This window comes from Onychomys torridus, chromosome 1 (assembly GCF_903995425.1).
Source record: "Onychomys torridus chromosome 1, mOncTor1.1, whole genome shotgun sequence".
NCBI classification, from domain to species: Eukaryota; Metazoa; Chordata; class Mammalia; order Rodentia; family Cricetidae; genus Onychomys; species Onychomys torridus.
In genome coordinates this window covers 90,786,118-90,810,624 of record NC_050443.1, presented here as the reverse complement: position 1 = coordinate 90,810,624, position 24,507 = coordinate 90,786,118, and the positions used below count along the sequence as shown (strand labels likewise).

General features: G+C 46.5%; 1 protein-coding gene across 2 annotated transcripts in view; it reads right to left on the bottom strand.

Annotated features, from left to right (window-relative positions):
• Tead1 (TEA domain transcription factor 1) overlaps positions 1-24,507 on the bottom strand; it is a 226,709-nt gene that overhangs the window by 136,084 nt on the left and 66,118 nt on the right. Inside the window, exon 2 of one of the 2 annotated variants that reach the window (XM_036168990.1) lies at positions 12,107-12,362. In XM_036168990.1, coding sequence (XP_036024883.1) covers positions 12,107-12,254 — 148 coding nt within the window. In that variant the 5' untranslated portion in view covers positions 12,255-12,362. Of the gene's footprint in view, positions 1-12,106; positions 12,363-24,507 lie in introns of those variants that run through there. The other variant, XM_036168980.1, reaches the window with a different exon arrangement.

Below are 24,507 nucleotides of genomic sequence, written 5' to 3'. Positions count from 1 at the left end.
GTTATGTACCTGAAAAAGAAGCCTTGTGGAAAGGGAAGGAGGGTAGATGGACATGTAACAGAAGCATCAGGTCAATGAAACCCATCTGCAATGAACTATAATCTAATGAGTGATTAGAGTCAAGTGAGATTTTGCAACATGCCATAAAGTCCCTGGAGCATTTTTAAATGCTAAACGCACCAACTGTGCCTAAAGTCAGGGCAGTAGGAGATTACTTGCCAGGAGTCTGTTACAAAGAATAGCATGTCATCAGAAAAACTACTGGCATTAAAAAAAATAAGACACTCCCCCAAACACCATGTCTATTCTCAAGTGCAGGCTGAATGACAGAAAATCCCAGCTCGGCAGAGATCCAACTCCCTCTGATGGCACCCATCCTCTGGGCATCTGAAGAATAGATGTGTGTGTTCACCCACCCACCCACCCACACCAGCGCTCTATCACAAGGCATAATACAGGACACCACTGACTGGTCTGGACAGCTGACTGGCAGACCCAAGTGTCTGGGCACCTGCTGAACTCCTGCACTTGTGTCCTAAACCCCATGCTAAGAACACTTTGTTCTGTTTCTCCACCCCAGCACAGACCCTGTGACCCCCTGTGCCCCAAGCTTGGCATCCCAGCCACCACAAGTGAGAGAAGAGATGCTCTCTGATCCCTACCCTCCCACCCCGGGATCCCTCTGTGGCTTCCCAAAGCAGGACCTTGGGGACACCTTGCCACAGTGCATCCAGGCACCATGGTTCCCTTTCTACTATTTACTGTTCTTCACAATTGTCTTTAATGAGTAGTACTGACTTAAAGGGAAAAATAAATTTGATATAATTATCTCTTTTCCTCTAATTCCAAAAGTAACATATGTTCACTATTTTTAAAATCCCATTAATACCAAATCCTATCATAGAAAGGAGTACTACAGCCCTGTTCCCCCTCAGTGCCCACTGTGAATAAGTTGTAAATGACTCCAGATTGTTCTCTGAGATTCCACCCACATAATGCATTTATAATCTTTTAAATTTACTAAGTTGAAAGATACCAAAGACAGAACCTTTACTTAGTAATCAACAAAGCACTGCAATGGTTCTATAGAAATGGTAATTTAGACTTGTTGATAGGTTTCAGTGTCAACAAAATGAGATGCAAACATAAAACTAGACCACCCGTCAGTAAGCAAGGACTTGGGGCTCTAAAGGTAGAGGCTGGCAAGGGGGAGGAGGGTGTGTGTGTGTGTGTGTGTGTGTGTGTGTGAGAGTGTGTGAGAGAGAGAGAGAGAGAGAGAGAGAGAGAGAGAGAGAGAGAGAGACAGCATCTGTCTCCTCCCTTCTCTCTGTAGCTGCAGAACCTCCTGCCCACTATGGGGCTCCTCCCCTCCCCTCTGCCCAACAACAGGCTCCTACAGGTCCTTCCCATCACGTGTAACTCAGGCTCATAAAGTCTGCTCTACACACAATCCACTCTTCCTTTGCAGAAACTCTGCCCAATCTCTCCTTAACAACACTCACTCCTTGGGCCAAGCCTTCCAAAAGACCCTAGACCAGTTCTGGTGGAGGCCATGTTCTCACACATGACCGCATTCTCTCCCGACGCTGCTAAGGAGAAGGAAAAAATACCTTGGTTTTCTTGCCTCCATTCTGCTGATGGTAACTGGTCTGAGGAGACCTTATAAATAAATATGGTGTGCAACCAGTCAAAAAGGAAGCATGTCTTCTAACCTTCAAGTCCCTTCTCCTCAGGTTCTGCCACCTGCTGTCTACTGGGTTCAAGCTATTCAAATTTATCAAGCTCTTTCTACCCCTAGCCAAGGGGGTCATCTAAAGTCCCCTAGTAAGGGTGACTCAGGTAGCTTATTCACAAATACACACTGTACTTCTTCGAAACCAACACAGATCACCGATGGCCCCACAGGCTCGTCTTCTTCCTTGTCTCCGTAGCCACAGCCCACATTCACACATCCTGGCTATACCAGTTTCCATACCACGAAACTCACTCCAAGTCCTCCTGTCTATACAAGAGCCTGCAATCCCGTTCCTACTCTCACTCAACAGAGCCGCCAACAGTCTCCATCTGTCATGACTGGAGCCCTCCACATCTCCCATGTTCTCCATCCCCACACACACCACCAGCTCCCGCTCGGATGTCAGGCTATGGATAGACCTAAGATATTTAATCATGCCAACTGCCTCCCTTGAAAAAACTGGCTCTCCACCTGACACAGAATTTAATTGAAAATGGATTGCACACTGTGGTATGAAACATGGCACTTTAAAAGTAACAGAACAGAGGGCCTCTAGGCTAGGTACTGAGCATGACTCACAGAAGGAATGCTAACCCCTTAGACAGCAGGGAAATCAAGCTCCTGCTTTTTGTTAATTAAAAGTTTTTACTCAGCTGGGCACGGTGGCACACACATAAAATCTCAGCACTAGGGAGATAGAGGCAGAACAATCAGGCACTCGAGGCCAGTCCCAGGCCAGATCCTGTTACAAAAAAGAGAAAAAGCAAAAATCATACTCACTCCCCACTCAAAAGTTTTACTAACCTGAAAACTTTTGGTTGGTTGGTTTCTGATGCTCACCCCTCCAACCCCAATACAAAAAAGATAGAAGGGGGAAAAGCTACAATAAGGAGAAAGTATTTTAAGCCATGAATCCCACAAAGCCCTTAATCTAGAAGATTCTCCAAAACTCCGATTATGAGATAGAAAAAACACGTAAAGTGATGTCACCACCAAATGAGCCCAGGAAAAGATAGTCAACTTTAGTGGTCACTATGGACTGTGAACCAGGAAAGCAGGCGCTAGTGACACCCACTTTTTACAATGGATCACATAAACAGAGATGGCTAGGACGCAAAGGTGGTGAGGATGCAGAGAAGGCAGGTGAGAACATGAAACAGTGCAGCCACCCTGGCAAACAGCCTGGGAGTTCAACGTCCCTCCCGAGTTATTTACCCCACAAACTCCCCTAGAAATCCAAAAACAAATGCTCCCAGTGGAGAGGAGGTGGCACAAGGCCAGTCGGTCTAGATGCCCTCCAAAATATGTTCCACCGTTTAAACCTGAGATGGGGAGATGTCTCAGTGGCTAAGAATGCTTGGTGTGTAAGCATCAGGACCTGCATTCAAATACCAGCATCCATGTAAAAACCAAGACATGGCAGCAATCACACCTGTTCTCACTGTGCTGCAGGGAACAGAGACAGGAGGGTCTTTAGGGCTTGCTAGCTGTGAGCCTAGATCCAGATTCATCAAGGGACACTGTCTGAAGGGAAAAAAGCAGAGAGTGACAGAAAAGGACACCTGATGTGATCTGGCTTCTACGTGCGTGTGTATAGATCTCCACACCCACACATACATGCATACCACATCATACCTACAAACACAAAAGTTTTTTGGCTTACATACACTGTGGGATGCTTCTTCATGATAAAAAGGGATAAACTGTTGATATGCACATATAACTGGATCGTCTCCAGGAAATGAGTGAATGGGACTGAGTGGGGGGAAAAAATGTCACTGTCAAAAGACTATGCATACATTGGTGGTTGCAAGAAGACAGAGATGGGTAAGGAAAGGGCAGGACAGAATGTGACAGGGTCAATAAGGAGCAACCCAGGGTTTTGCATTCTGACTGATGGAACAGAGAAGACACTGCACACAACCCAACAAGCCTGACTACACACACACACACACACACACACACACACACACACACACACACACACGCAAGTATAACTGGGAAAATCTGAGTAAGACCAATGGGTTGTGCTGATGTCAACATCCTGGCTATGGTATCACAATTGTGCAAAACCTAGCCACTGGGGGCAATGGGCAAATTGTACACAAAGAAACCCGTTGTGTATTATTTCTTACAATTGCATGTGAATCTATAATTATCTCAATAAAATTTTCAACAAAGAAAGTAGTAACCTCCAACTTCCCTTGGGCCCTCTGTGGTTCAGCCAGCAATTCTGTTCACCCTGTCTGTCTAGGTCCCATTCTCCCACAGCTGCACGAAGGCTACTCCACTCCTCCACAGCTAGGGGCCAGCTCAGCCATGTGGCCTTAATCACTGTCAGCCCTCCAAAGTCCCTTCTAGCTTTCACTCCATCAAAAACACCCGCAATTTACAGACTGCTCTCCCTTGCTCACCATGTGGCCACACCCATCCTCTGCCCTAAAAATTAGTCTTCTCTTAACTTGATAGCCATCCAAGGTATCATGTCTCTTTCACATGTGGTCAAAGACCACCACCACCCACCCCAGAGCTTGGGTCATGATCATGGTCCTGGTGAAGTCACCCAGTTCACAGTGTGAGGAGGACATCAGGAGTCACTCCGCTGACATGGTTCTTTTGGCAACTTGAAGGACTTTATGCCCACCAGCCCTGTGGTTATCAAACCCAGAAGGCCACCTAATTCACCCAAGTACTCAAAGCACACTCCCAGAGGCTCTTTGAGTACCCCTTCCCTTCCTCTTTCCCTCCCTCCCCCCTCCTTCTCTTTCCCTCCCCTCTTAGCTCAAGTTTCTGCAGCTGATAATCAGGTTGAGGAACCATAGATTCTTTCTTTTGTTTCAAAAACCAGAAAAGGCCATCTCGGGGTTGGTGTGTCACTCGGAAGAGTGCTTGCCCAGCATGCACAAGGCCTACATTCAACCCGCAGCATTGCATACAATGGGCATGGTATCCCATTCATGCAATGCCAGCACTAGGGAGGTGAAGGCATGGAAAACAGAAGTTTAAGGTCATGTTCCTGGGCTACATAGTAAGTTTGGGTTATATAAGACCCTGTCAAAAAGGAAAGAAGGAAAATGGAATAGGGGGGTCCATTGGAAGCAACCTGTTTTCTCTCCCCACAAATCCAGACATTTCATTTAAAATCTACACCAGGGGCCTGCAAGATAATTCAGCAGGTAAAGATGCTTTTCCCCCAAGCCTGATGACCTGAGTTGGAAGACTGGAACCCATATGGTGGAAGGGAAGAACTTTCTACCAGAAGCTATCCTGGGCTCTACTGTGTGTGTACTGTACAATACACACACATAATGATGTCTTTTAACCCACACCAGCTTCGGCCTTGCTAAACTGTTAATCAGGCCACACAAGCCGAGCCACCACTCCTGGGATATGGGAGTGCAGTCTCCTCCTGCGTCCACCTCCAACCTGAGCTCTAGGCCTGAGTTTCTAACACCCCACAGGACAAGCCCCATCGACAGATACCTGGGACAAGTACGTGATGCAAAGAACTTCATTCCCACCCTCTCCCAAACCTGCCTCTCCTGTCTCCACTCCCCACCTCATTCCACAGTCCACCTACCTCTCCATCACCCAGGAGTAGAACCTCAACATAAACCTCCCATTCTTTTACAAACCACTTCTGGTCAGCCGGTTCCGTGGGTTCCACCTTGGAAACTTTCCCCCATCTGCAAGGCACACCTCTAGCATCAGCTGCAATGCCAATAGAAGAGTATAAGAGGCATCTAACTCGTCTTTGCCTGAAGAGGTGGCTTCATAATACACAGAGTGAGTCATGTCAGTCACATACCTCTCCTGAAATGCTGCAGAGGTCTGACTCTACTCAGAGTGAGTGCCAGACATCTTGGTGTGGTGCACATGCCCTCCTCGGTACAGTACCTGGCTACACTGGCAGCTTCTATACCACCTGCCCACTGGGCATCCTCATTTCCCTGCTCAGACTCAAACTGTTTCATGGTAAGAGGCTCTCCCCTTGCCACCCTGCCATTCTGAAATTCAGGCTCCAAAAGTCATGTGAAGTCCCTGCCAAGGTCTATGGCTATACCACCCTGAACAAGACTGATCATGTGTGAAGTCACCTACAACTTCCTACAAATATGCCTCATCATCTTTGGCCAGAAGGGGCCTATAATCTCAAGAAAACCACTAAGTGTTTCCTTCCCCAAAATTCAAAGTTAGAGCAGGTAACTGTCTCTCTCATTCTCACTTGCCCACTCATCTACTTTGAAATAAACATATGGAAATTCAGCCAGGCGATGGTGGCGCACGCCTTTAATCCCAGCACTCGGGAGGCAGAGCCAGGCGGATCTCTTGTGAGTTCAAGGCCAGCCTGGTCTACAGAGTGAGTCCCAGGACAGGCTCCAAAGCTATACAGAGAAACCCTGTCTTGAAACCCACCCCCCAAAATAGGAAATTCCCAATCATTTTCTCCCCCTCCTTCCCCATACCTTTCCCCTCAACACTAAAGTTTGTACCTCAACAACAAAACATACTTCCATGGTACACTTAGTTGTGCTGACTGACCTGGCTGGAAATGTCTACTCCAGCTTCTTTGCTGTGTGACCTTGAAAAAAATAACCTGACCTTGCTGGTGATCTCAAGCTTCCTCAGCCACAAAATGGAGATTCCTAGAGTTCCTTTGTCATTGGGTTGTTAGGAGGACTAAAGAAACAACTCCATTCTAAAAAGCAATTCAAACAGGTCGTCTGTTTTCATTACTCCCTATATATTGTCCCCAACTCATGGTCAGAACACATACTTCAGTGAGTGACTTCTAAATCCACCTGTCTCCTGACAGTCCATTGCCATGGCAAAGTCTTTAAGAAGTAGAAGAATCTGAGAATGACTTGGCTTTTTTTTTTCTTTTCCTCCCTCATGACCCATTACTAAGCTACACACCTCAGGAATAATCATCTGCATGCCTACCCCCCCCCCCACCCCATTATTTCCCAATCAAAATACTGATGACACGGGCTAGTCTCACAGCAACCAAGCTGGGTCAAAATCCCCTATTACTCATCTGCAGTAAGGAGCCCAGAACTCACCCTTGTGTGCCTATTTGGATCAGAATTCCTTCAAGTCCTCCAATGAAGAATTGACAACACACACTGCAAAAACAAGGGTCCTCTGCCTTCACCTATGCGACAAAATGAGCAAACCCCTCTCTTCCCTCTCCCCTTTTCTACCACATCTGCCCAAAGTGGAGGTTCTGAGAGCACAAGCGAGAAGCATCAACAATAATACCTCAGTGCGTCTGACCCTATAAAAAGCCGGCAGGAAGCGAAACCAGAGTCCCTGATTCCTGACTGTTCCAGGGTAAAGCTCTGTATGTTTCACACTTTAACCAATTGTCTTGAAACAGGTAAATAAGTAGGAAGGAAGGGAAGGAGTTAAGGATGTCATAGGATGCTCAGATGGAGAACTAGCAAAAATATGTTCAACTTAGGCCCCAAGACACACTTTCCTAAGATCTAGCGACAGTAGGCGTTGGAGACTGTAATCATTTACATACCAGAGCCTCTGGGAGCTCCACAGACTCAGCCACCGTCCTCAACCCCAAAATGAACCATGAAAGCAGCTTTCCTGTGGAGGCACAGACAGCCCTGCCTCTCCTTAAATGGTTCTCAGGGCTGGGTAGAGCCAGCATGGGCCCCTCAAGCTGTCTGACTGGCACACAGTTGTGTTCACCCATGCACACTCATTCTGATGTCCCTAGGTAGATGTCCTGACTCACTGAGCAAAGCCCCTTCCTCTTGAAAAAACAGGCCAACAGGCAATCCCAAATCCTGTTTGTGACTGGCAAGACAGGAGTTAGAAATGGGGGAGAGGCACACGTACACCTTCCCTGTCCTCCTGAACTAGTTAGTTCTCTAGGGCTGACCAGTGAACCTAACATCCCAGCAGGAAAGACAGCCCCCTACATACAGCTGGGGATATGAATCACTTGACAGAATCCTTGTCTTACAAGCAGGATCCTGGGTTTAATCCCCAGCACCACTTTAAAAAAAAAAAAAAGCTGGGTAGGGGGCTGCCTCCCACCCAGCTGTTCTCAAGAAAGAGGCTAGAGGTATCTGCTCACAGGAGAAAGTCACTGTCTAGCAGTGGCTGTGCCTGCAGAGTCCTAGGACACTAGAACCTTCCAGACGTCTTTCTGGCCAGCATCAGGGCCAGCCTTGTGATCTGGACCCTCCCTGTTGTGTCCTCTTCCTGCCAGCAACAGGCCAGGTGTCCTGGACTTTGGTAGCCAAGAACAAGTTTCAAAAGGCTAAGTGGAAGGTGACCATCTTCAAAGCGTCCTCAGACTTCCCAGAAATCTCTGGCAGCCAGCCCTGACCTCAGGTCAGTTGCCGGCAAATGAACTTGTGACAGCTCCATGAGGGCAGGGACTCTGACTGTGTCTGTCTGGTTCCCTGCCGTCATCCTGGCAACCAAGCATGAGCCTGGCATATAGCTGGTGCTCAACCCTGATCTGCTGGATCCATGGGTAATGGCTTCTACCAAGGATGGAAAGAAAGGACAGCAGGAGCAGCCCAGCTTTGGAGCTACGCGGACCTGGATCTGAAACTTTCTAGACAGCACATCCACAGCTTCACGGCCCCTCCCTGCCCAGCCCCCTCATCACAGCACCTCAGAGAGCTCTTAGGGAAGTTAGCTGGAAATAACATATAAAGCCTTAGTACAACACAAGGCAGAAGCCTCTGCCATGTTTTCGGTTCACAAACACTTATTTAGCACTCGTATGTAAGATGTTTTTCCATCACAATGTGCAATACCAGATCACAATCACTTCAGTTTTAATTTTTGTAACAATCCTGAAGTTGGATCTTCAGCCTTTGAGACAGGGAGAAGGAAGAAGGCAACTTGCCTGAAGCCAGAGACCTAAAAGTGCAGGGCCAGGATTCGTATTAATTACACAGTCTAAACTGCTAAGTGCTGCACCTGTCTGCCTCTAGGGCTGACAAGCACTGCAAACTGGTTTCTGTCCCAACCCTTGTAGGATTCCAAGGACATCTGACCACACTGCCAGACTGGTGTCTTCAGTTACAGGGGAAACAGACACAGGTACTCCCCTGGATCGGTGCTCTGTCGTTTTTTCACTGTGGGGTGTACTCCCCTGAAATCCAATTTCAGACAAGCGCATTCACTAAAAACTTCCCTCCCGTCCCATCCTCTCCCCCCCCCCATACCTACCAGAAGAAGAAACACACAGCTATGCAAAAAATAAGATAAGAAATGAGGGGCAGAGCTAAGAGAGAGAGGCCTGTGTGCCTTTAGAGCAAACTCAAAGGCAGAACCTGAGAATAAGTGCTGGACATCAGGTAGCACAGAAGACGGCCAGGCACACAGGCTGGATACACAGCCTCAGAAGCCCAGAAGTCCAAGGTAACAGAAAATTAAGCCATTTTCTCCAAGGGACAAAAGCTTATCGTAAAGAACTTTCCATTTACTCTCCTGTCAACCATGATGGACATCTCGTTACCAAGATAAAGCAACTGACCCTGCTTCTTCCAATGTTTCAGGACTCGTGACATCACAAAGAACTCCACAAATGCTCAGAAACAGAGGAACAGCATCCTCAAGGAAAACACGCATTGACTGACTGCAGAGAATCCCAGAGATTTCCAGTGCATTCCTTTTTAAAGCTCTTAGGGACTGACTGCCTATTCCTGGTCCAACCAGGTTCTGATTCTTGTATGTGACGGCAAAAGCTTGATTACAAAGGTGGTTCTGGCCTTACACTAGCTCACATGACTTTGTCCCCAAGTGGCTGAGGTATCATTGTGGAAAGTCAACTTTCTCTACTTGCAAAGTCCCTGGCAGGGCAGAGGCAGCTCCCATGAAGTGGGGGTCCAGTCTCCACCTCCCCTAGTCCAGGAACTACCACACTTCGTGCCAAGATAGCAGGGGGCATTCTATTACACGGTACAATGATGGAGAGCTGAGGGAGGGTTTCCTCCATGGAAAGACCAGGATATTGTAAGCTCAGTGCAGAAAATCCATCTCTTTCTCCCCAGTCAGGAAACAAAAGCCTACAGGTTCTGGGCTCTCTGCCCTGTGAAAACCCATAACCAGTCCTAGAGTCTTCCTCCTAGTGAGTTGTGATTCCTGAAGTTGTTCCCTCAAAAGGGTCGCCTCATTTTAAATCTGGCTGGCTACCAACAGACAATAATCAGATAGTGTTGACTTAAGGAAAAAGAAACTCATCTCAAAAACAGAACTAGGAAGTACCCTGGTGATACAGACATGTCCCACAACCAACACCAAGCTTACCAATATCGAATAACCCCGCTAAGTTCCAAGCCCTAAAACCGCAATGTCCAACATGGCAAATCCCCAAGGCCCTGTGGTCATCGTTTGTTCGACCACGTGTCCCAGGAGCTCAAAACTAGCCAGCATCAAGGACAAAAGTGATCAGGTTAACTGTGGATAGAACAACTCAAATCTGAAGTTCCCGTAGTTCAGTTCACAGCCAGAGACCCCAAAAGTCATCTTCACATAAAAAGTTCACAATTGAGTTACAGCAAAGTGGTCAATATTAAAAACAAACAAACAAACTGTTGTTTTCTGGGGCATGGTCTCACTAGATACCCCAGGCTGGCCCTAAACCCCCACTTGTCCTCCTGCCTTAGCCTCCCGAGTGTTGGGATCACAGGAGTACACTACCAAACCCAGCTTACATCATTAACCTGGATTAAAATAATTCCTGAGTAAAGAGTGGGGGCTGCACACGCAATGTCCCAAAGCTACGCTTCACCACACGTGACAAAGTCATCTCAAATGAACGAATGAAAGCCATAGGAGTGGGGAAGCAGGGGAAGACAGGACTCAGGACACCTAAGGCCCCGAAACCATCCACACACGGCAGCTGAGCAGCTTTGGCCTGACTTCGCTACCCTAGATACAAAGAGGATTCTTTGGCTACAGCAGAACTCACAAGAGCCTAAAACAAATGCCCCAAGTTTGGGTTCTCACCCCCGGGTGCATGACAGGCTGAGAGGCTCAGTGCCACAGAGAGCAAAAGTGTCTTTGTTTCCATTACATCATCCATGGTGAAGGGGGAGGGCAGGCGGGCCACAGCTGGTGGCAGCTGTGCCACCATCTGCTTTCTCCTCAGCAGCCTTTGCTGGTCTGAGCACAGCCTCCTCGGGCTGCTGACAGAGACGTGCAGGGTTAAAGGTACAACATCCTATTACAGAAAGAGTCGGAATTACTGAGAAATAAATCACTCCTCTGTTGAGTTAACGGCCTCGGGCAGTTCATGAGCTGGTGTTCTTGGAATTTACGCTGTTTGCATCTCTTTAGACTTGGTGACAACACAAATTCTGTCAGCTCAATTAGACAAACACTGTGTACAAGCAACCACCTGCCATCTGCTTCCCTAAAAGGTAGGTGGCCAAAAAAGCACAGGTCTGCGGCTGGAAGCGTTCTGGAAAAGGAGAGAGACATCCCAATACTGGGGAGGCAAGCATCACACTAGCTGCTGCTGTTGGCATCCCAAGCCATTTGGAAAGCTGGGCTTGCTTTCCTCACCTTCATGCAGCCTACCTACAGGACCTCAGCCAGGGTAGGCGAAGCTGGTACTTAGGGGTTTTGGGGGAGACAATAGCAGCATCTCAGCTGGCCGTTCAACTGCAAGTGGGAAGCATCATCACACTGGCTGCTGAAGCCCACACGTGTGTTTTACCTGCCCAGTTCAGTGGGGGATTTGAGTATTTTTTTATAGAGGGGCACAGTGTTGAAACAAGGTCTCATGTAGTCCAGGCTGGCCAAAAGTTTCTGTGTAGCCAAGGATGAGCTAGGACTTCTGGCCTCCTGCTTCTACTTCTAGAGTGCTAGGATTACAGGGCAGGCACAACCATACCTACTTTCCCAAGTGCTGTGGATTAAACCTTGGGTTTTGTGATGCTAAGCAAGCACTCTACCAACTGAGCCACATCCCCAGCCAATAAAAATAAATGTCATATACTAATCTAAATCACAGGCTCTTCCTGCAAGGGTGGGAAGGATCCAGGAGACTCGGTCCCATTCCTGACACCAGCTATGTGGAGCTAAATGGCAGGACTCCCTTGAGATGGAGGGCATGTGCTGAAGAACTTGTTCCCTCCTGCACGAATGCCACTGTGGCACCTGGACCTTCAGAGCATCTGCCAGAAGGCCTGTCAAGCAGGAAGAAAGAGAAAACCCCAAGAGATGTTATCCCAGTATCCCTTATCAACACTCCTCTGTAGTGGAGCCCTGGTCCCTGGGATAGCAATTGTCATTCCACAAAGAGCATCCGAGCTGGCTTCAGAGAGCATCCCCTCCCACCACAGCAGGTTGCAGTCCCTGAAAGGAATGTTCCAGGCCACTTACCATACATTTTGCCTTCGTCTGATAAGATGATTTTCCTCCTCCCACATGGCGGATAGATAGCCAGGGCCTCCTGAAAGCTCTGCTCTATGTCAGGACTCCAGACCCCCTCCGCGTCATTGTCCATCGGCTTATCTGCCGAGTCGCTCATCCTTTCCAGGTTTTCGGCAGGGCTCTCGCTGCCGCTCCAGCTGCTGGGCTCAATTTTGGCGGTTGGATTTTCCAAGCCGAAGCCTGGAGCCTTTTCAAGAAAACAAACCTAAAAGAGAAATCATAAAATAGTATGAGGACGGGATCATCATCCACACACTGCTCCTATGAGCTGCCCTGTACGGTCTTGGCCACTAGTGTTTCGTGGACAATAACTCTAGTGAAGAATATGGGGATTCTGAGATCCCAGATGATTGTGTTCACTGGGTGTCCTGTTAAGCACCCTACAAAGACATTAATGGCTGGCTGAAGCCAGGTAATCTTCCTCAATGAGAGGAAAGTCTCACCAATGAAGGCAATCACTCAGAACTACATCTGCAAGGCTCACGTGAGAATCTTTTACTAAGTGCGCATACCCTACAAGCAGTGCCGTACTCAAGGGTAGTCAAATCCCCAGAGCAGAACAGGTTTTGGTTTGTTTTTAAATAAAATAAAAATAAAAAAGTAAAATAAAAGATATCAGCTTCACTCTAGCAATTGACATCCTAAGTGAAATGTCACGCCATCTCAATACAAGATCATGCAAGAGTGGGGGACAAGAGAAATGAGATTACTTTAGCGCCACAGGTACTCCTCCTACCAGTCAGCGGTACCAGTTGACCAAGACCTAGCACATTGATCTTTGGGTCTCCTACCTTGTGGGCCCCTGTGGAGGCAGGTCGCCCAGTCCTAAACTCTAACCCTGAATGGAGCAGAGACCAGTCCAGTCTGCTCCCACACCTGCCACCCTTGTGGGGATGTCCCCATCCCTATGGTGCAGCAGCCAGCCCTGCAGCAATACTCTCCCAGTCATCTGGAAACTGTGGGGCAATCTTTCCTTCATTCTTCTGGGCAGTGGAGATAACAGAACCACAAGAAATCTTCCTCCAAAATGTAAACGCATTCCCTTTCAATTATACATGCCTCCTATAGTCACAAGGGGATAAGCTTTCTAAACAAATGTCACGCTGGCTTGACACCAAGGTGAAAATGATCTAATCCAGTACTCCCTGCTGGCTGCACACTAACATATCAATATTGCTTTGTGAAAACCACATCAGATCATTAATGCAAAGGGCTCCCCAAAAGAAGGAGGGAGGAGAATCGCTCCTGGGGAATGATGGGAAAGGAATCATGGTGTGCCTGAGCAAGGGCCTCATGTGATCACTGCTGCTCCTTTTACATCCCTGCAATATTTCAACACAAGAGGCAAGAGGAAAGCATGCCCATGTTCTAAGGTGCTGTCAGCTGAGCACAAACAACTGAGTTTCTTCCCTTGCCTGTCCCAACTGTATCCTCTCACCAATGCGTAGGTCAACAGAACCCAGGTACAGAAACTCAGAATAGAGCACAATCCATGGTCTAACTGATAGGAGGTTTTGGACTCCTCACATTGGCTTTCTTCAATTTGGCAGCTTTGTTTGTTTGTTTGTTTGTTTGTTTGTTTGTTTGTTTTTCAAGACAGGGTTTCTCTGTGTAGTTTCAGTACCTGTCCTAGATCTCACTCTGTAGACCAGGCTGGCCTCCAACCCACAGAGATCCACCTAGCTCTGTCTCCTGTGTGCTGGGATCAAAGGCATGCACCACCACCACCTAGCTAGCATTTGTATTTTTTTTAAAAAAGGTAGTATGCTTGGTTTTAACTGTTATCTCTAAGCCATCATTCAGAGAACATGTCAGCAAAATATTGACAGCCCCATACCACCACACATATGCTTACACAGGACGTCAAAATTTGCCAATGTCAAGGTATAAATTATGAAACAAGAAAGGGTTTTGTGACTGGCCCCAAGATGAACTTTGGGTGCCTGCCTGCCTCATGGGTCTTTTGAATTTTCAAATGATTACATTTTGGGTTGGGATCTGAGAGTACTATAAAATCTGAGCTAAGCTATAACCACCCTAGGATTGCTTACTGGAGAAATTACGAGAATAGGAGGGAACTCTTTGATAGTGGCTACCCTCTTTCCCAACCCCCCCCCCAAAAAAAACCAATACACACACATATAAAACCATAGGCCACACCAGGACAGATCCCAGAATGAATTCACTCAAGGAAGCTGCACTTAGATGTGTGGGTGCTCAACCACTATAGCCAAGGGATGGAATTCAGCAGAGTGAGAGCTGAGGAGCCTGGGCCTTTGTAGGCCTAGGAAGAAGGTTCTTAGGCAACTAAAAGTATAGTCTCCAGAAGAAAACATACCAACAACCCCCACCCAAAGTCTTAAGAGCATCTATCTCATCAGCTGGTCACACAGGCTATGCTGGAACTCACCAGTGGGAGGATACTCACTGGCTCCTCAGGACCTCCCACCTTCACACTGGGATGCTGAAAAATTAGGTCAACACCCATTTCCTCACTTAACTTGACCCTATCATTCCTGAGGGTCTATCCATCCTTCAGGTCAGCCTCTCCTCAAAGGTCCATTTCCTACGGCCTGACCAACCCTTGGGATCCCTATGGGCCTTCATAACTACTCACCTCTCACCAGTGCATCTGAAATCACAAGGGAGAGGACAGCCCCACTCTGTGATGCTTGGAAGAAGACTCCACCATAAGGAAAGCCTGTCCACTATCCAAACTGTCCACCAAGGATAGCCTCACCTCAGAAGACTAACAGCAAAGGCTTGCAGACAACGTTCAAGTTGCTTCTCAGGCTAAAAGTCACACACATTAATTGATCCATCCACCCAGGAAGCACAAACATAGCTCTAAACACTCCCACATTTTGATTCATTTACAGGGAAAGAAAGAACTTTGTGATTAGGCTCTTGCAATTTATCCTACTGGAGCTCAGCAGGATGAAGTTACCTCCTCTGGACCTAAAGCAGCACACAGCCCAGAAAAACACCAGGCACAAAATCTGCAGAGCTCCTCAGGTTCTTGGTTTTACAACCCAACTGTAAGATGAGCCCCTGTATGGGCAGAGAGTTTTGATCACAAGGCTGGTGGGGCTGGCTGGGAAAGCACCCTGTACTAGATACCAAAATAACCATCCTGGCATTCCACTCCTCAGCTCCAAAGCCACCTCATCCTGGAAATTGTCCTTGTCACTCTAGTGACTGTGAGAGTATTAGTCACACTTTATGAGCATCCTACATGTATACAGATGGTTACTTACTGCTCAATCTACCTTGATTTGAATGCACACCAAAAAGCACCTGCTTATTACCAACATTAAGATCTAATCAAGTCAGGTACAGTGGCACACGCCTGTCATCTCAGACCTCTGGAGGTGGGAATGAGAGGACCCAGAAATCAAGGCCAACCAGGGCTACACAGTGAGACCGCCATCATCACCACCACTACAGAATATAATGGATTATTCGCAGGCCATCTGCAGAGCTGATGTCTTCCCCTCCTCACACATCTTTTGAATATTAAAGTCCAGTTTCCCTCAATTCATTATGAAGAAATAAGACTCTGTGTGTGTGTGTGTGTGTGTGTGTGTGTGTGTGTGTGTGTGTGTTACATTCAAACTGGGATATGGATTCAAAACTTGACTCACTCACGAGAGTCACATGGCTCAAACTAAATTAGTTAATCTTTTTAAAGCTCAAGTTTTCACTTACACAATGGAAATATTAAATTGTATTCAAATGTAGAAAAGCAGTGGGGGGGGGGGGTCAGCTGTGAGATTAAGTGAGCTAAAAAGGAAGAGTCTGTCATCTGAAAACCATGTGCCCTCACTCACTGGGCAATCCTCTCTAGACAAAGCATGCCATGATGCCAAAATGCCCCCAACACAGGACGGTGGAGGAATAAAGGTATACCTCTGAGAGCTCACTTTAAAAGGAAATCAATTTACTAAGGATTTGCATCTTAAAAGTCTTCAGAAGACCAAACAGAAATTTCACGTTGTTGACAGCTAGCTTCCTAATATCCACCTTAGTTCAAACTTTCTCACAAATTATAGTTTTCATATTTTTCTGGGCAAGGTGGTTCAAGTGTCTCCAAGGAAAGACTGCTGAAACCAACAAAAACGTGTATGTATTATGGAGTCAAAGGACCTCAGTGTCCATCATGAACACCGCTCTGTAGGCCCCTTGTCTCCTAAAATTTCCTAGCCCCGCACTACTCAAAACACAGCTGTTAACAATAACCCAAAAAGCCTGCTAATTGGCTAGACAGCCGCCCTTCCGCCATGGACATTCCTTTCTCAGAACCCACCAACACTTCAAGAAGATTGCTAAGAGCAGGGGGAGGTGTCCTAAGTGCACTTGACCCACACAGCGAGTCTAAGAGCCTGAGGACAGAAGGGAGGGAGAGCAAATGCAGGCGCTTCTGACACCAACTCTACACAGGGTGACATGTGACAAGAGAAGGTGCTCTTCCCATGGCAGATTCCCATGAGGCCCTCACCATAGAAACATCTTACCCCTTCATTAAAACTAGCCCTTGTGGTTAATGAAACGCCACTGAGCATGAGGGTCAAGAAAATCCATAAACCTTGTTCTAGCCAGTGTCTTAATTGGCTATGAAAACAGGAAAGGAGCCAGACTATGAGTTTGGACTTAGATGTCTGCCTAAGTACCCAGGACCACATCTCATGTGCCTCAGTGTCCACTGTTAGCCATGAAGGCGGCCAATTCATCTATCCACCCACCATCTTGCATTCCTGTGTCACTGTGCCCTCTCTCTGCACCCCAATGCCCTCCAGGAAAGGAACCATTATGCTCACCCTAACATTTTCACCCCACTGATGACACAGTACTGATACAGAAACAGCTAATAAAGGAGTGAGCATCACCCAGATGACCTGAGCATGTTTTGTAACATGACAGCTCATCCCCCAAACTCATGCTAACTAAATTTCCACTGACTAGTAAGTACTAAAAGAAACCACTCCAGCACAGGGATCGAGCTCAGTCAGAGCTGAGAGTTGAAGAGCAGGTTAGAGGTCCACAAGAAAATGACAGGGGGGAAAAATCACCATATTAGAAACATGTCAAAGGAAACACAAGCCAGACAGAGTGTGTATGGTCCCACATCTTATCTATCAGCCAGTTATTACTGACAACTAGTAATGTGCAAGAGACAAATACGGTCTGACTCCTAAGAGGAAGGTTACTTTCATCATAAACCTTACTTAAGCTGGGCAGCAGTGGCCCACACCTTCAATCCAGGCACTCTGCAGGCAGAGGCAAGAGGATCTCTGTGAGTTCGAGGCCAGCCTGGTCTACAGAGTGAGTTCCAGGACAGGCTCTGAAACGACAGGGAAACCCTGTCTGGGATGGGGGTGGAGGGACCTTACTTAAAGGAACTGCTGACATTCCCTCTTTCCCTTTTCTGGGGACCACTAGAGAAGAGAGAAAGCTAGAAGACAAAGCTGTAAGGAAAGCAAGAGGGGGAACATGATGTGAAGACCAGAGGCTCCTCTTCAAAGGGAGAGGAGCTGGTAAGGCCAGTGGGAGCACGTGGGGGAGCAGGGGTGGGTGGGAGGAGAGCTAATAAGCCGCCAAGACCTTCACTAGCTCCAGAGGTGCCAGAAGCTGGAGCCATTGGGGGAGGGGTGTGGGAAAGGGAATCACACAGAGAGATATTTATAGCACTCAGCTTGACCACAAATTGGATAGCTTGAAGGTCACAGTGATCTTCACAAAAGCCCAGATGTTTTATGTGAGAAAAAAACTATACTCCATTATTAAAAAACAAAAAACAAAAAACCTGAGGAGACAAGGAACTTTCCTTCCAATGTAATCTCAGACAGCACATCTAAATACAATTCCACAGCTTCCCAGGGATCCCAGGTGAAGAACAGTGACAGATTTTGTCTGTGGGCCCTGTCACTGCTCTGCCCTTGGGTATTATCTCCACCTTAGGAGGTACAGAGAAGGAAGCTGCCTAAGGTCTGTCCAAAGCTTCGCTGAATCAGAGATGGAGTGAATTCCATAGGCAGATCAGACTCACTGTCAGCCTCAGCAGGCAGGAGGAAGGCACTGCTGAATTCCAAGCTCTGTCCACAGCTGACATCACCACGCACAGTCTAATTAATTCCTAATGAATAGTGATGACACTGACTCACCTCCCTGGGCAGTTGGGAGGAATTTTGGGCACTAATGACAGTTAATTGCTTTTGCATATGTAAAGTGGGACATGTAATTATTTTCCTATCATCTCAGACACTTACAAACCTTGCTAACAAGTGGCCTAATCATGTGGGGCTCAGTAGCCAGAGGGGTGGAACTGAAGAATATGTGTAATTGTCAGAGATGACAGAATTCTCTTAGAATATGGACTCTGAAGCAATGTCTATCACACAGCAGACAGCAACCAGTGAGCCTTGTTTGGTGTCATGGGCTCCAATTGTCAACAGGGTCCCTCTACATTTGGTAGGAAGGAAAGGCTAATCATAATTATTCCTTATATGTTTCAAAAATCACCTTCTTATCAACAAAAGCCATCCACAGGCCAATAACTCTTCAGTCCACCATTCCTGAGCACCCCATTGGAGGGCCTAACATTTCCCAGTTCCATCAGGCCTGAGTATATGCCCAGGTGATAGCTCAGGAAAAGCTTTGATTGATTTCATGTGATAACAGCCCTTACCACACTATTACCAATCAATAAAGGAACTACCCTCTCCATTCATGAACCACTGAGAATAGCAATTCTGCCCCTTTCTCCCACCTCCACCTCCATCCGAGGTGACCACAGTTCTTCATCTGTGAATTCCTCAAAAGATGCAGCTACCTACAGAGTGCCAGGCAATCTATGCCCCCAGCCTCTCCAGTGCACAAAACCTGATGTAAAGATAAAGTGAGCACAACAGCTGCAGTCAGCAGGCTGAGAACAGACCCTCCAGTGTGACAGTGACATTGACTGTCAACCTGACAGGATCCAGAACCATTCAGGAGAAAGACAGTCTGTGACTGATTATCTAGTTGGGTCAGTGACATGGGAAGACTTAGACAAAATGTGGCTGGCACCATCCGCCAGGCTGGGGTCCTGGACTGAATAAAAAGGAGAAAGATGAACACACATTTGTTACTCTCGGTTTCCTGACTGCAGACTTCATGTGAGCAGCTGCCTCAAATTCCTGACACGGTGCCTTCCTGGCCATGATGGACTAACCCCCTGAAATGTGAGCCACGATAAGCCCTTCCTTCCATAAGATCTTCTGCCAGCTATTGTCACAGCAAGAGAGGTGTAATGAATACCCCCAGCTAAACAACTGTCCTGGAGAAACAGACTTCAACCCTAATTCAGATGTTCTTCCAGCTCCAAGAGAAGATCACAGTTTACCCTCAAGCAGCCATCAGTGTCTCAAGAGGAAAACCAGTAACCTTGCCCAGAGGTTAACGGACAAAAACCCAAGAGTGCCTCCTGAATTCCAAGCGATCTACAGAACAAATGCATGTTCCAGATTAGACAAGTCAACCATAATATATGCTTAAAAAAAAAAAAAACTAGTAAGATGAACACTTCTCAGGCAGTAACCTAAACATAACCATAATCCTCCTTGCTCAGAAAGTCTGGTTCACCCTCAGGGTATCTTAGCATTTAGCAGGGCTGGAGAGATGGCTCAGCCATTGAGAGCATGTAGTGCTCTTACAGAGAACCAGAGTTCAGTTACCAACATCCACATCAGGCAGCTCATAACCACCTATAACTCCAGCTCTGGAAAATTGTGCACCTTCTAGATTCCAGGGCACCTGTACTCACACATGCACATTCCCACACAGAAACACTTATGGTTCTTAAAGATTTGAAAGTAAACAATTTCTATTTTTATTTCTTTTTATTTTTATTGTATTTTCATGAGTATGAGTGTTTTATCTGCATGTATCTACGTTCACTACCCGCATGCCTAGTGTCCAGAGACCAGAAGAAGATATCAGATCCCCTGAAAGTGCAGTTACCAACACGTGTAAGCCAACATGTAGGAATCAGACGCAGGTCCTCTGGAAGATCAGTCAGTGCTCATAGCTGATGAACCATCTCTCTAGGTGACAGTTCATATTTTAAAACACTCCAAATAAATACGTACATTGTGTTTGGCTAAACCCTGTAAGAAACCATCTTCAACCACATGCCTGAAGTGATGCCTGTGAGTGAGCACCATACCAAGGAACACTGGCTCCTTGGGTGGCAGATCTATAGGTAAACACCTCAGGAGTCACCCCTGATTACAAAAGACACTCAGGAGTCACCCCTGATTACAAAAGACACTCATTTAGTGTCACTTTTTGCTGCCAGCCAACTTAATGGTATGTTAGCTCTGGACTCACACCAGAGTCCAGCAGCTGACCTGTCCTGATGTGCCCCCCCCCCCGCCCCTTAGGTGATTCAGAATGCCCACTCCCTTGCATCAGAAACATCACTCCCACCATATATGGGAATATATATATATATATATATATATATATATATATATATATATATATCCTTGCCTTCCTCTCCAGCTTCTGGGAATTATAACTACTCTTTTGGTCTGGGCCTCCACCAGTACCAGAATGGCTTTGATGGAAATGCTGGAGGAACAGAGAGAGGAAGGGCAATCCACAGCTCGCCTCTCATTGGGACATAGGTCAGACAGACAACACAGAAATCTTGAACCAAGATGGCATTTTGAGCTGTTCACTTAAAGAGTCCAAGCCCTGCTCTAGTTCACCTACCACAAACACTGCATCAAATCTTCTCCAAAGATGCAAAGGGTCCTCATGGATCTCTCCAGCACTTGCAGATCCAAAATCTAGGCTCTACCACAACCAAGGAGAACAACCCTCATCCCCTAGCAAGCTAAGGTAATCAAAAAACGGTCTGTCATAGCACACTCTTCTAGAAACAAGGTCAGAAATGAGGATACCACATCTTGAGAATCCATTCCCCCCCCCCGCCCCCCGAGCTGAGGACCAAACCCAGGACCTTGCACTTGCTAGGCAAGTGCTCTACACTGAGCTAAATCCCCAACCCTGAGAATCCATTTCTAAAGGACCCCAGCAGACATCCTGACAGTTAACCTAAATCATACTTGGGTTTCAGTTTTGAGCCCCAAACACCTAGGGCACAGAAACTGATATTGTGTTATCTCTAGGACCCAGGACAGTGGCCATTAGAACTCTAATAAATAACGAAGCTGGCGAAAGCTGTGGGTAAGGCTTACCTGGTACAACAAATCCGCACTCACGCAATTCTGAAGCCCAACTCTGAATGCCTTACAATGGCCTATATTAAAATTCGCACGTCAGACGCTGTGGCACAGCCCATGACCCCAGCATCCAGGAGGCTGAGGCCAGAGGATCCTGTGTTAGAGGTCAGTCTGGGTCACACAGCAAGTTTGAGGCCAGCTTGGGTTACACAGTAAGTCCATGTCACCAAGGCATACAAAACAGACCAGTAATATCTCAAGAGTCCAGAAACAAACCCTAAGTATGCTTTTGCACTTGGTTTGTGGCAAGGGTAAAAGACAGTTGTGTCAATAAACAAGGGTAAACAGGATCTATCTGAACAAAATAAATGACCCTTACCTCACACCATATACTCTACAATCAACCTGAAAGAGACTTTAGATCTGAATTTCAAAAGCAATGAAGACTTTAGAAGAAGACCCAGAAGACTACCTTAATGTATCAAATTCTTACTGAAAAGGACAAAATGGGGCTGGTGAGTTAGGCCAGCGGCAAAGGTGCTTGCAACCAAGCTCACTTCACCTGAATTCAACTCCAAGACCCAACACTAAGGATGAAGCAAACCCACTGTCCCAAGTTGTCCTATAACAACCTACACACCTGCTCAGCGACATGCATGCATCCATGTGTACATACACACGATGAACGAATGAATGAATGAATGAATGAATGAATGAATGAATGAATGGATGGATGAATGAATAAGTCTAAAATGTTTTGTGAGCAGGGCTGGAGAGATGGCTCCTTCATTAAGAGCACACACTGTTCTTGCAGAGGACCCAGTAGCAGCTCACTGTTGCCTGTGACTCCACCTCCAGGGATCCAATGTCCTCTGGTCTCCTTGGGCAATTGTATTCATGTGTACAAAAGTAAAGTTAAAAATAATAATAATAATAATAATAATAATAATAATAATAATGACAAAATGTGGACAGAAACAGCAAATATTTGATTACAGTTACTTAAGAGAGTGAAACAGGAAGACGGCTTGAACCCAGGAATTCAAGGCCAGCCTATGGAGAACCAACCCTCAAAAAAGCAATAAAGGGAGAGAGAAAGGGAGGGAATGGGGGGGGGGGGCGCTGGGGGACTATTACAAGTAAAAACTTCCTTGTACTTCAAGAAGCATTAAGAAAATAAAATTCAGGGGCGAATGGTAGATGAAAGCAGACTTCTGTGACTAAGGATGGCAAGTTCCAGGCTAGTCAGGGCTACACAGTATGAACCTGACTCAGATTCTAAAATGAAACCACAAAGAAGTTTGCAAAGTCACCAAACAATCACTTGATACATAATAAATTCCTACAAAATAATCAGACAGCAAAAATGAAAAAAAATATTTTAAAAACGAATGCACTACATGAAAAACAAAGAGACAGTGGGAAGGTGTTCAACATACCTAGGACAACATGTCCACCCTGACACTAGGTGGCCCACATGGAGGTCTGAGGAATTTGTCTGCCATCAGCAGTCCCCTTCAACAGTCAAGTCTTTCTTGCTCTTTCTGTTGTTGCACTGTATATTCTAGGCTAGCTGGCCGGGGAGCTTCTGGGTGACTCCCACCTCTACCTCCATCTTTCTACAGAAAATCTAGGATTCTGGAAGTTTCAAACACATCATCAGGCCCCACAGCAATTATTTTTACCTGCTGAGCCATCTTCTCAGGCCCTAAAATAAAAGCCTAAGGCTGACAAGGGTTGTCAAGGATGTTGAGTGCCCAGAATCCTCACAGACAGATGATGAGAGTATATCATAATCCAAGCATTCTAGAAAACTCTTTGGCAGTCCCTAGGCACCACTAGACCTGACTAGATGCATACTTACTGACTTGGCAATTCCAGATCCTCACAAGGCCCATGAAGAGAGGTTCTTTGGAGGTTGGGTTCACGAACATTTATATGAGCACTCTAGCACAGGGCAGCTAGAGATGCTCAACCCACCACCACCCCTTTTTTTTCAGAGATGCTCAATTTCTTATTAACTACAGGATTTATAGTCTGCATCATAGTCATAAAATGGAGTATTAGAAAAAACCTATAGTCCAACACAGTAACAGTTAATGACAGCAGCAAATTGTGGTCTCAGGAGCCACCATGGCTAGTGGCTGCCACAGTGGAAGTTCTATGGGATGTTGCTATTGCAGTCAATGGTGCTGTTTAGTGGCATAAACCAGATGCAGAGAGAGATCTACTCTAGGCTTCCATTAACAAGTTCAAATACTAACAAGGCTAATCTATCAGCCAGGGAAGAGGCACATGCCTGTAATTCCTGCACTGAGGTTAAGAAAATCTTCAAGTTCAAGGTCAGCCTGGGTAGCATAGTGAGACTCTAGGCTTTTCTTTTAATTTAATTGTCTTATTTTAGGGGTGAGAGTAACGGCACATGCCTGTAAGGGGAACACAGCTAATAAATTTTATATGTAGTTACAAAGACGTTTGAGGCCAGCCTAGGCTACAAGAGACCCTGTATCCAAAACAAAACAAAAAGGTCTGGATGCATAAGTGTTCACAATGGAAAAACACAGGGACTCGATACTGATGACGCATGCACTTTTTTCTAAGCATGTTAGTTACACTTCAATAAAAATTCTGGCAGGGGGTGGGGGGACCCAGCCAAGCATGGTGGCACTTGCCTGTAAGCCCCAGTACCAAAGGTCACAAATTTGAAGCCAGCCTGGGCTACACAGAGAGACCTTATCTCCAAAGAAGGATGGCGGGGAAGAAAAGATAAAAAGAATAGTGAAACCACCTGTGTATTTGAGGATGGTTCTGACTCTGGGTTACTCAGAGTCTACTCCAGTAGTTCCGAGCACAACAGCTCTTAGATGTGTTGCCATGAGCACTCGAGGATTAGCAGAACCATCCAATGGGAACAAACACTGGATCCTCCCCAGTGAGGATGGGATGTCACTCATAACAACATAACATACCCTCTCTCTCTCTCTCTCTCTCTCTCTCTCTCTCTCTCTCTCTCTCTCTCTCACACACACACACACACACACACACACACACACACACACACACTGATTTTTACAAAGATTCCTAAAGAAGGGGGGGGGGGTTGGACTACACAGTCAGCAAAGG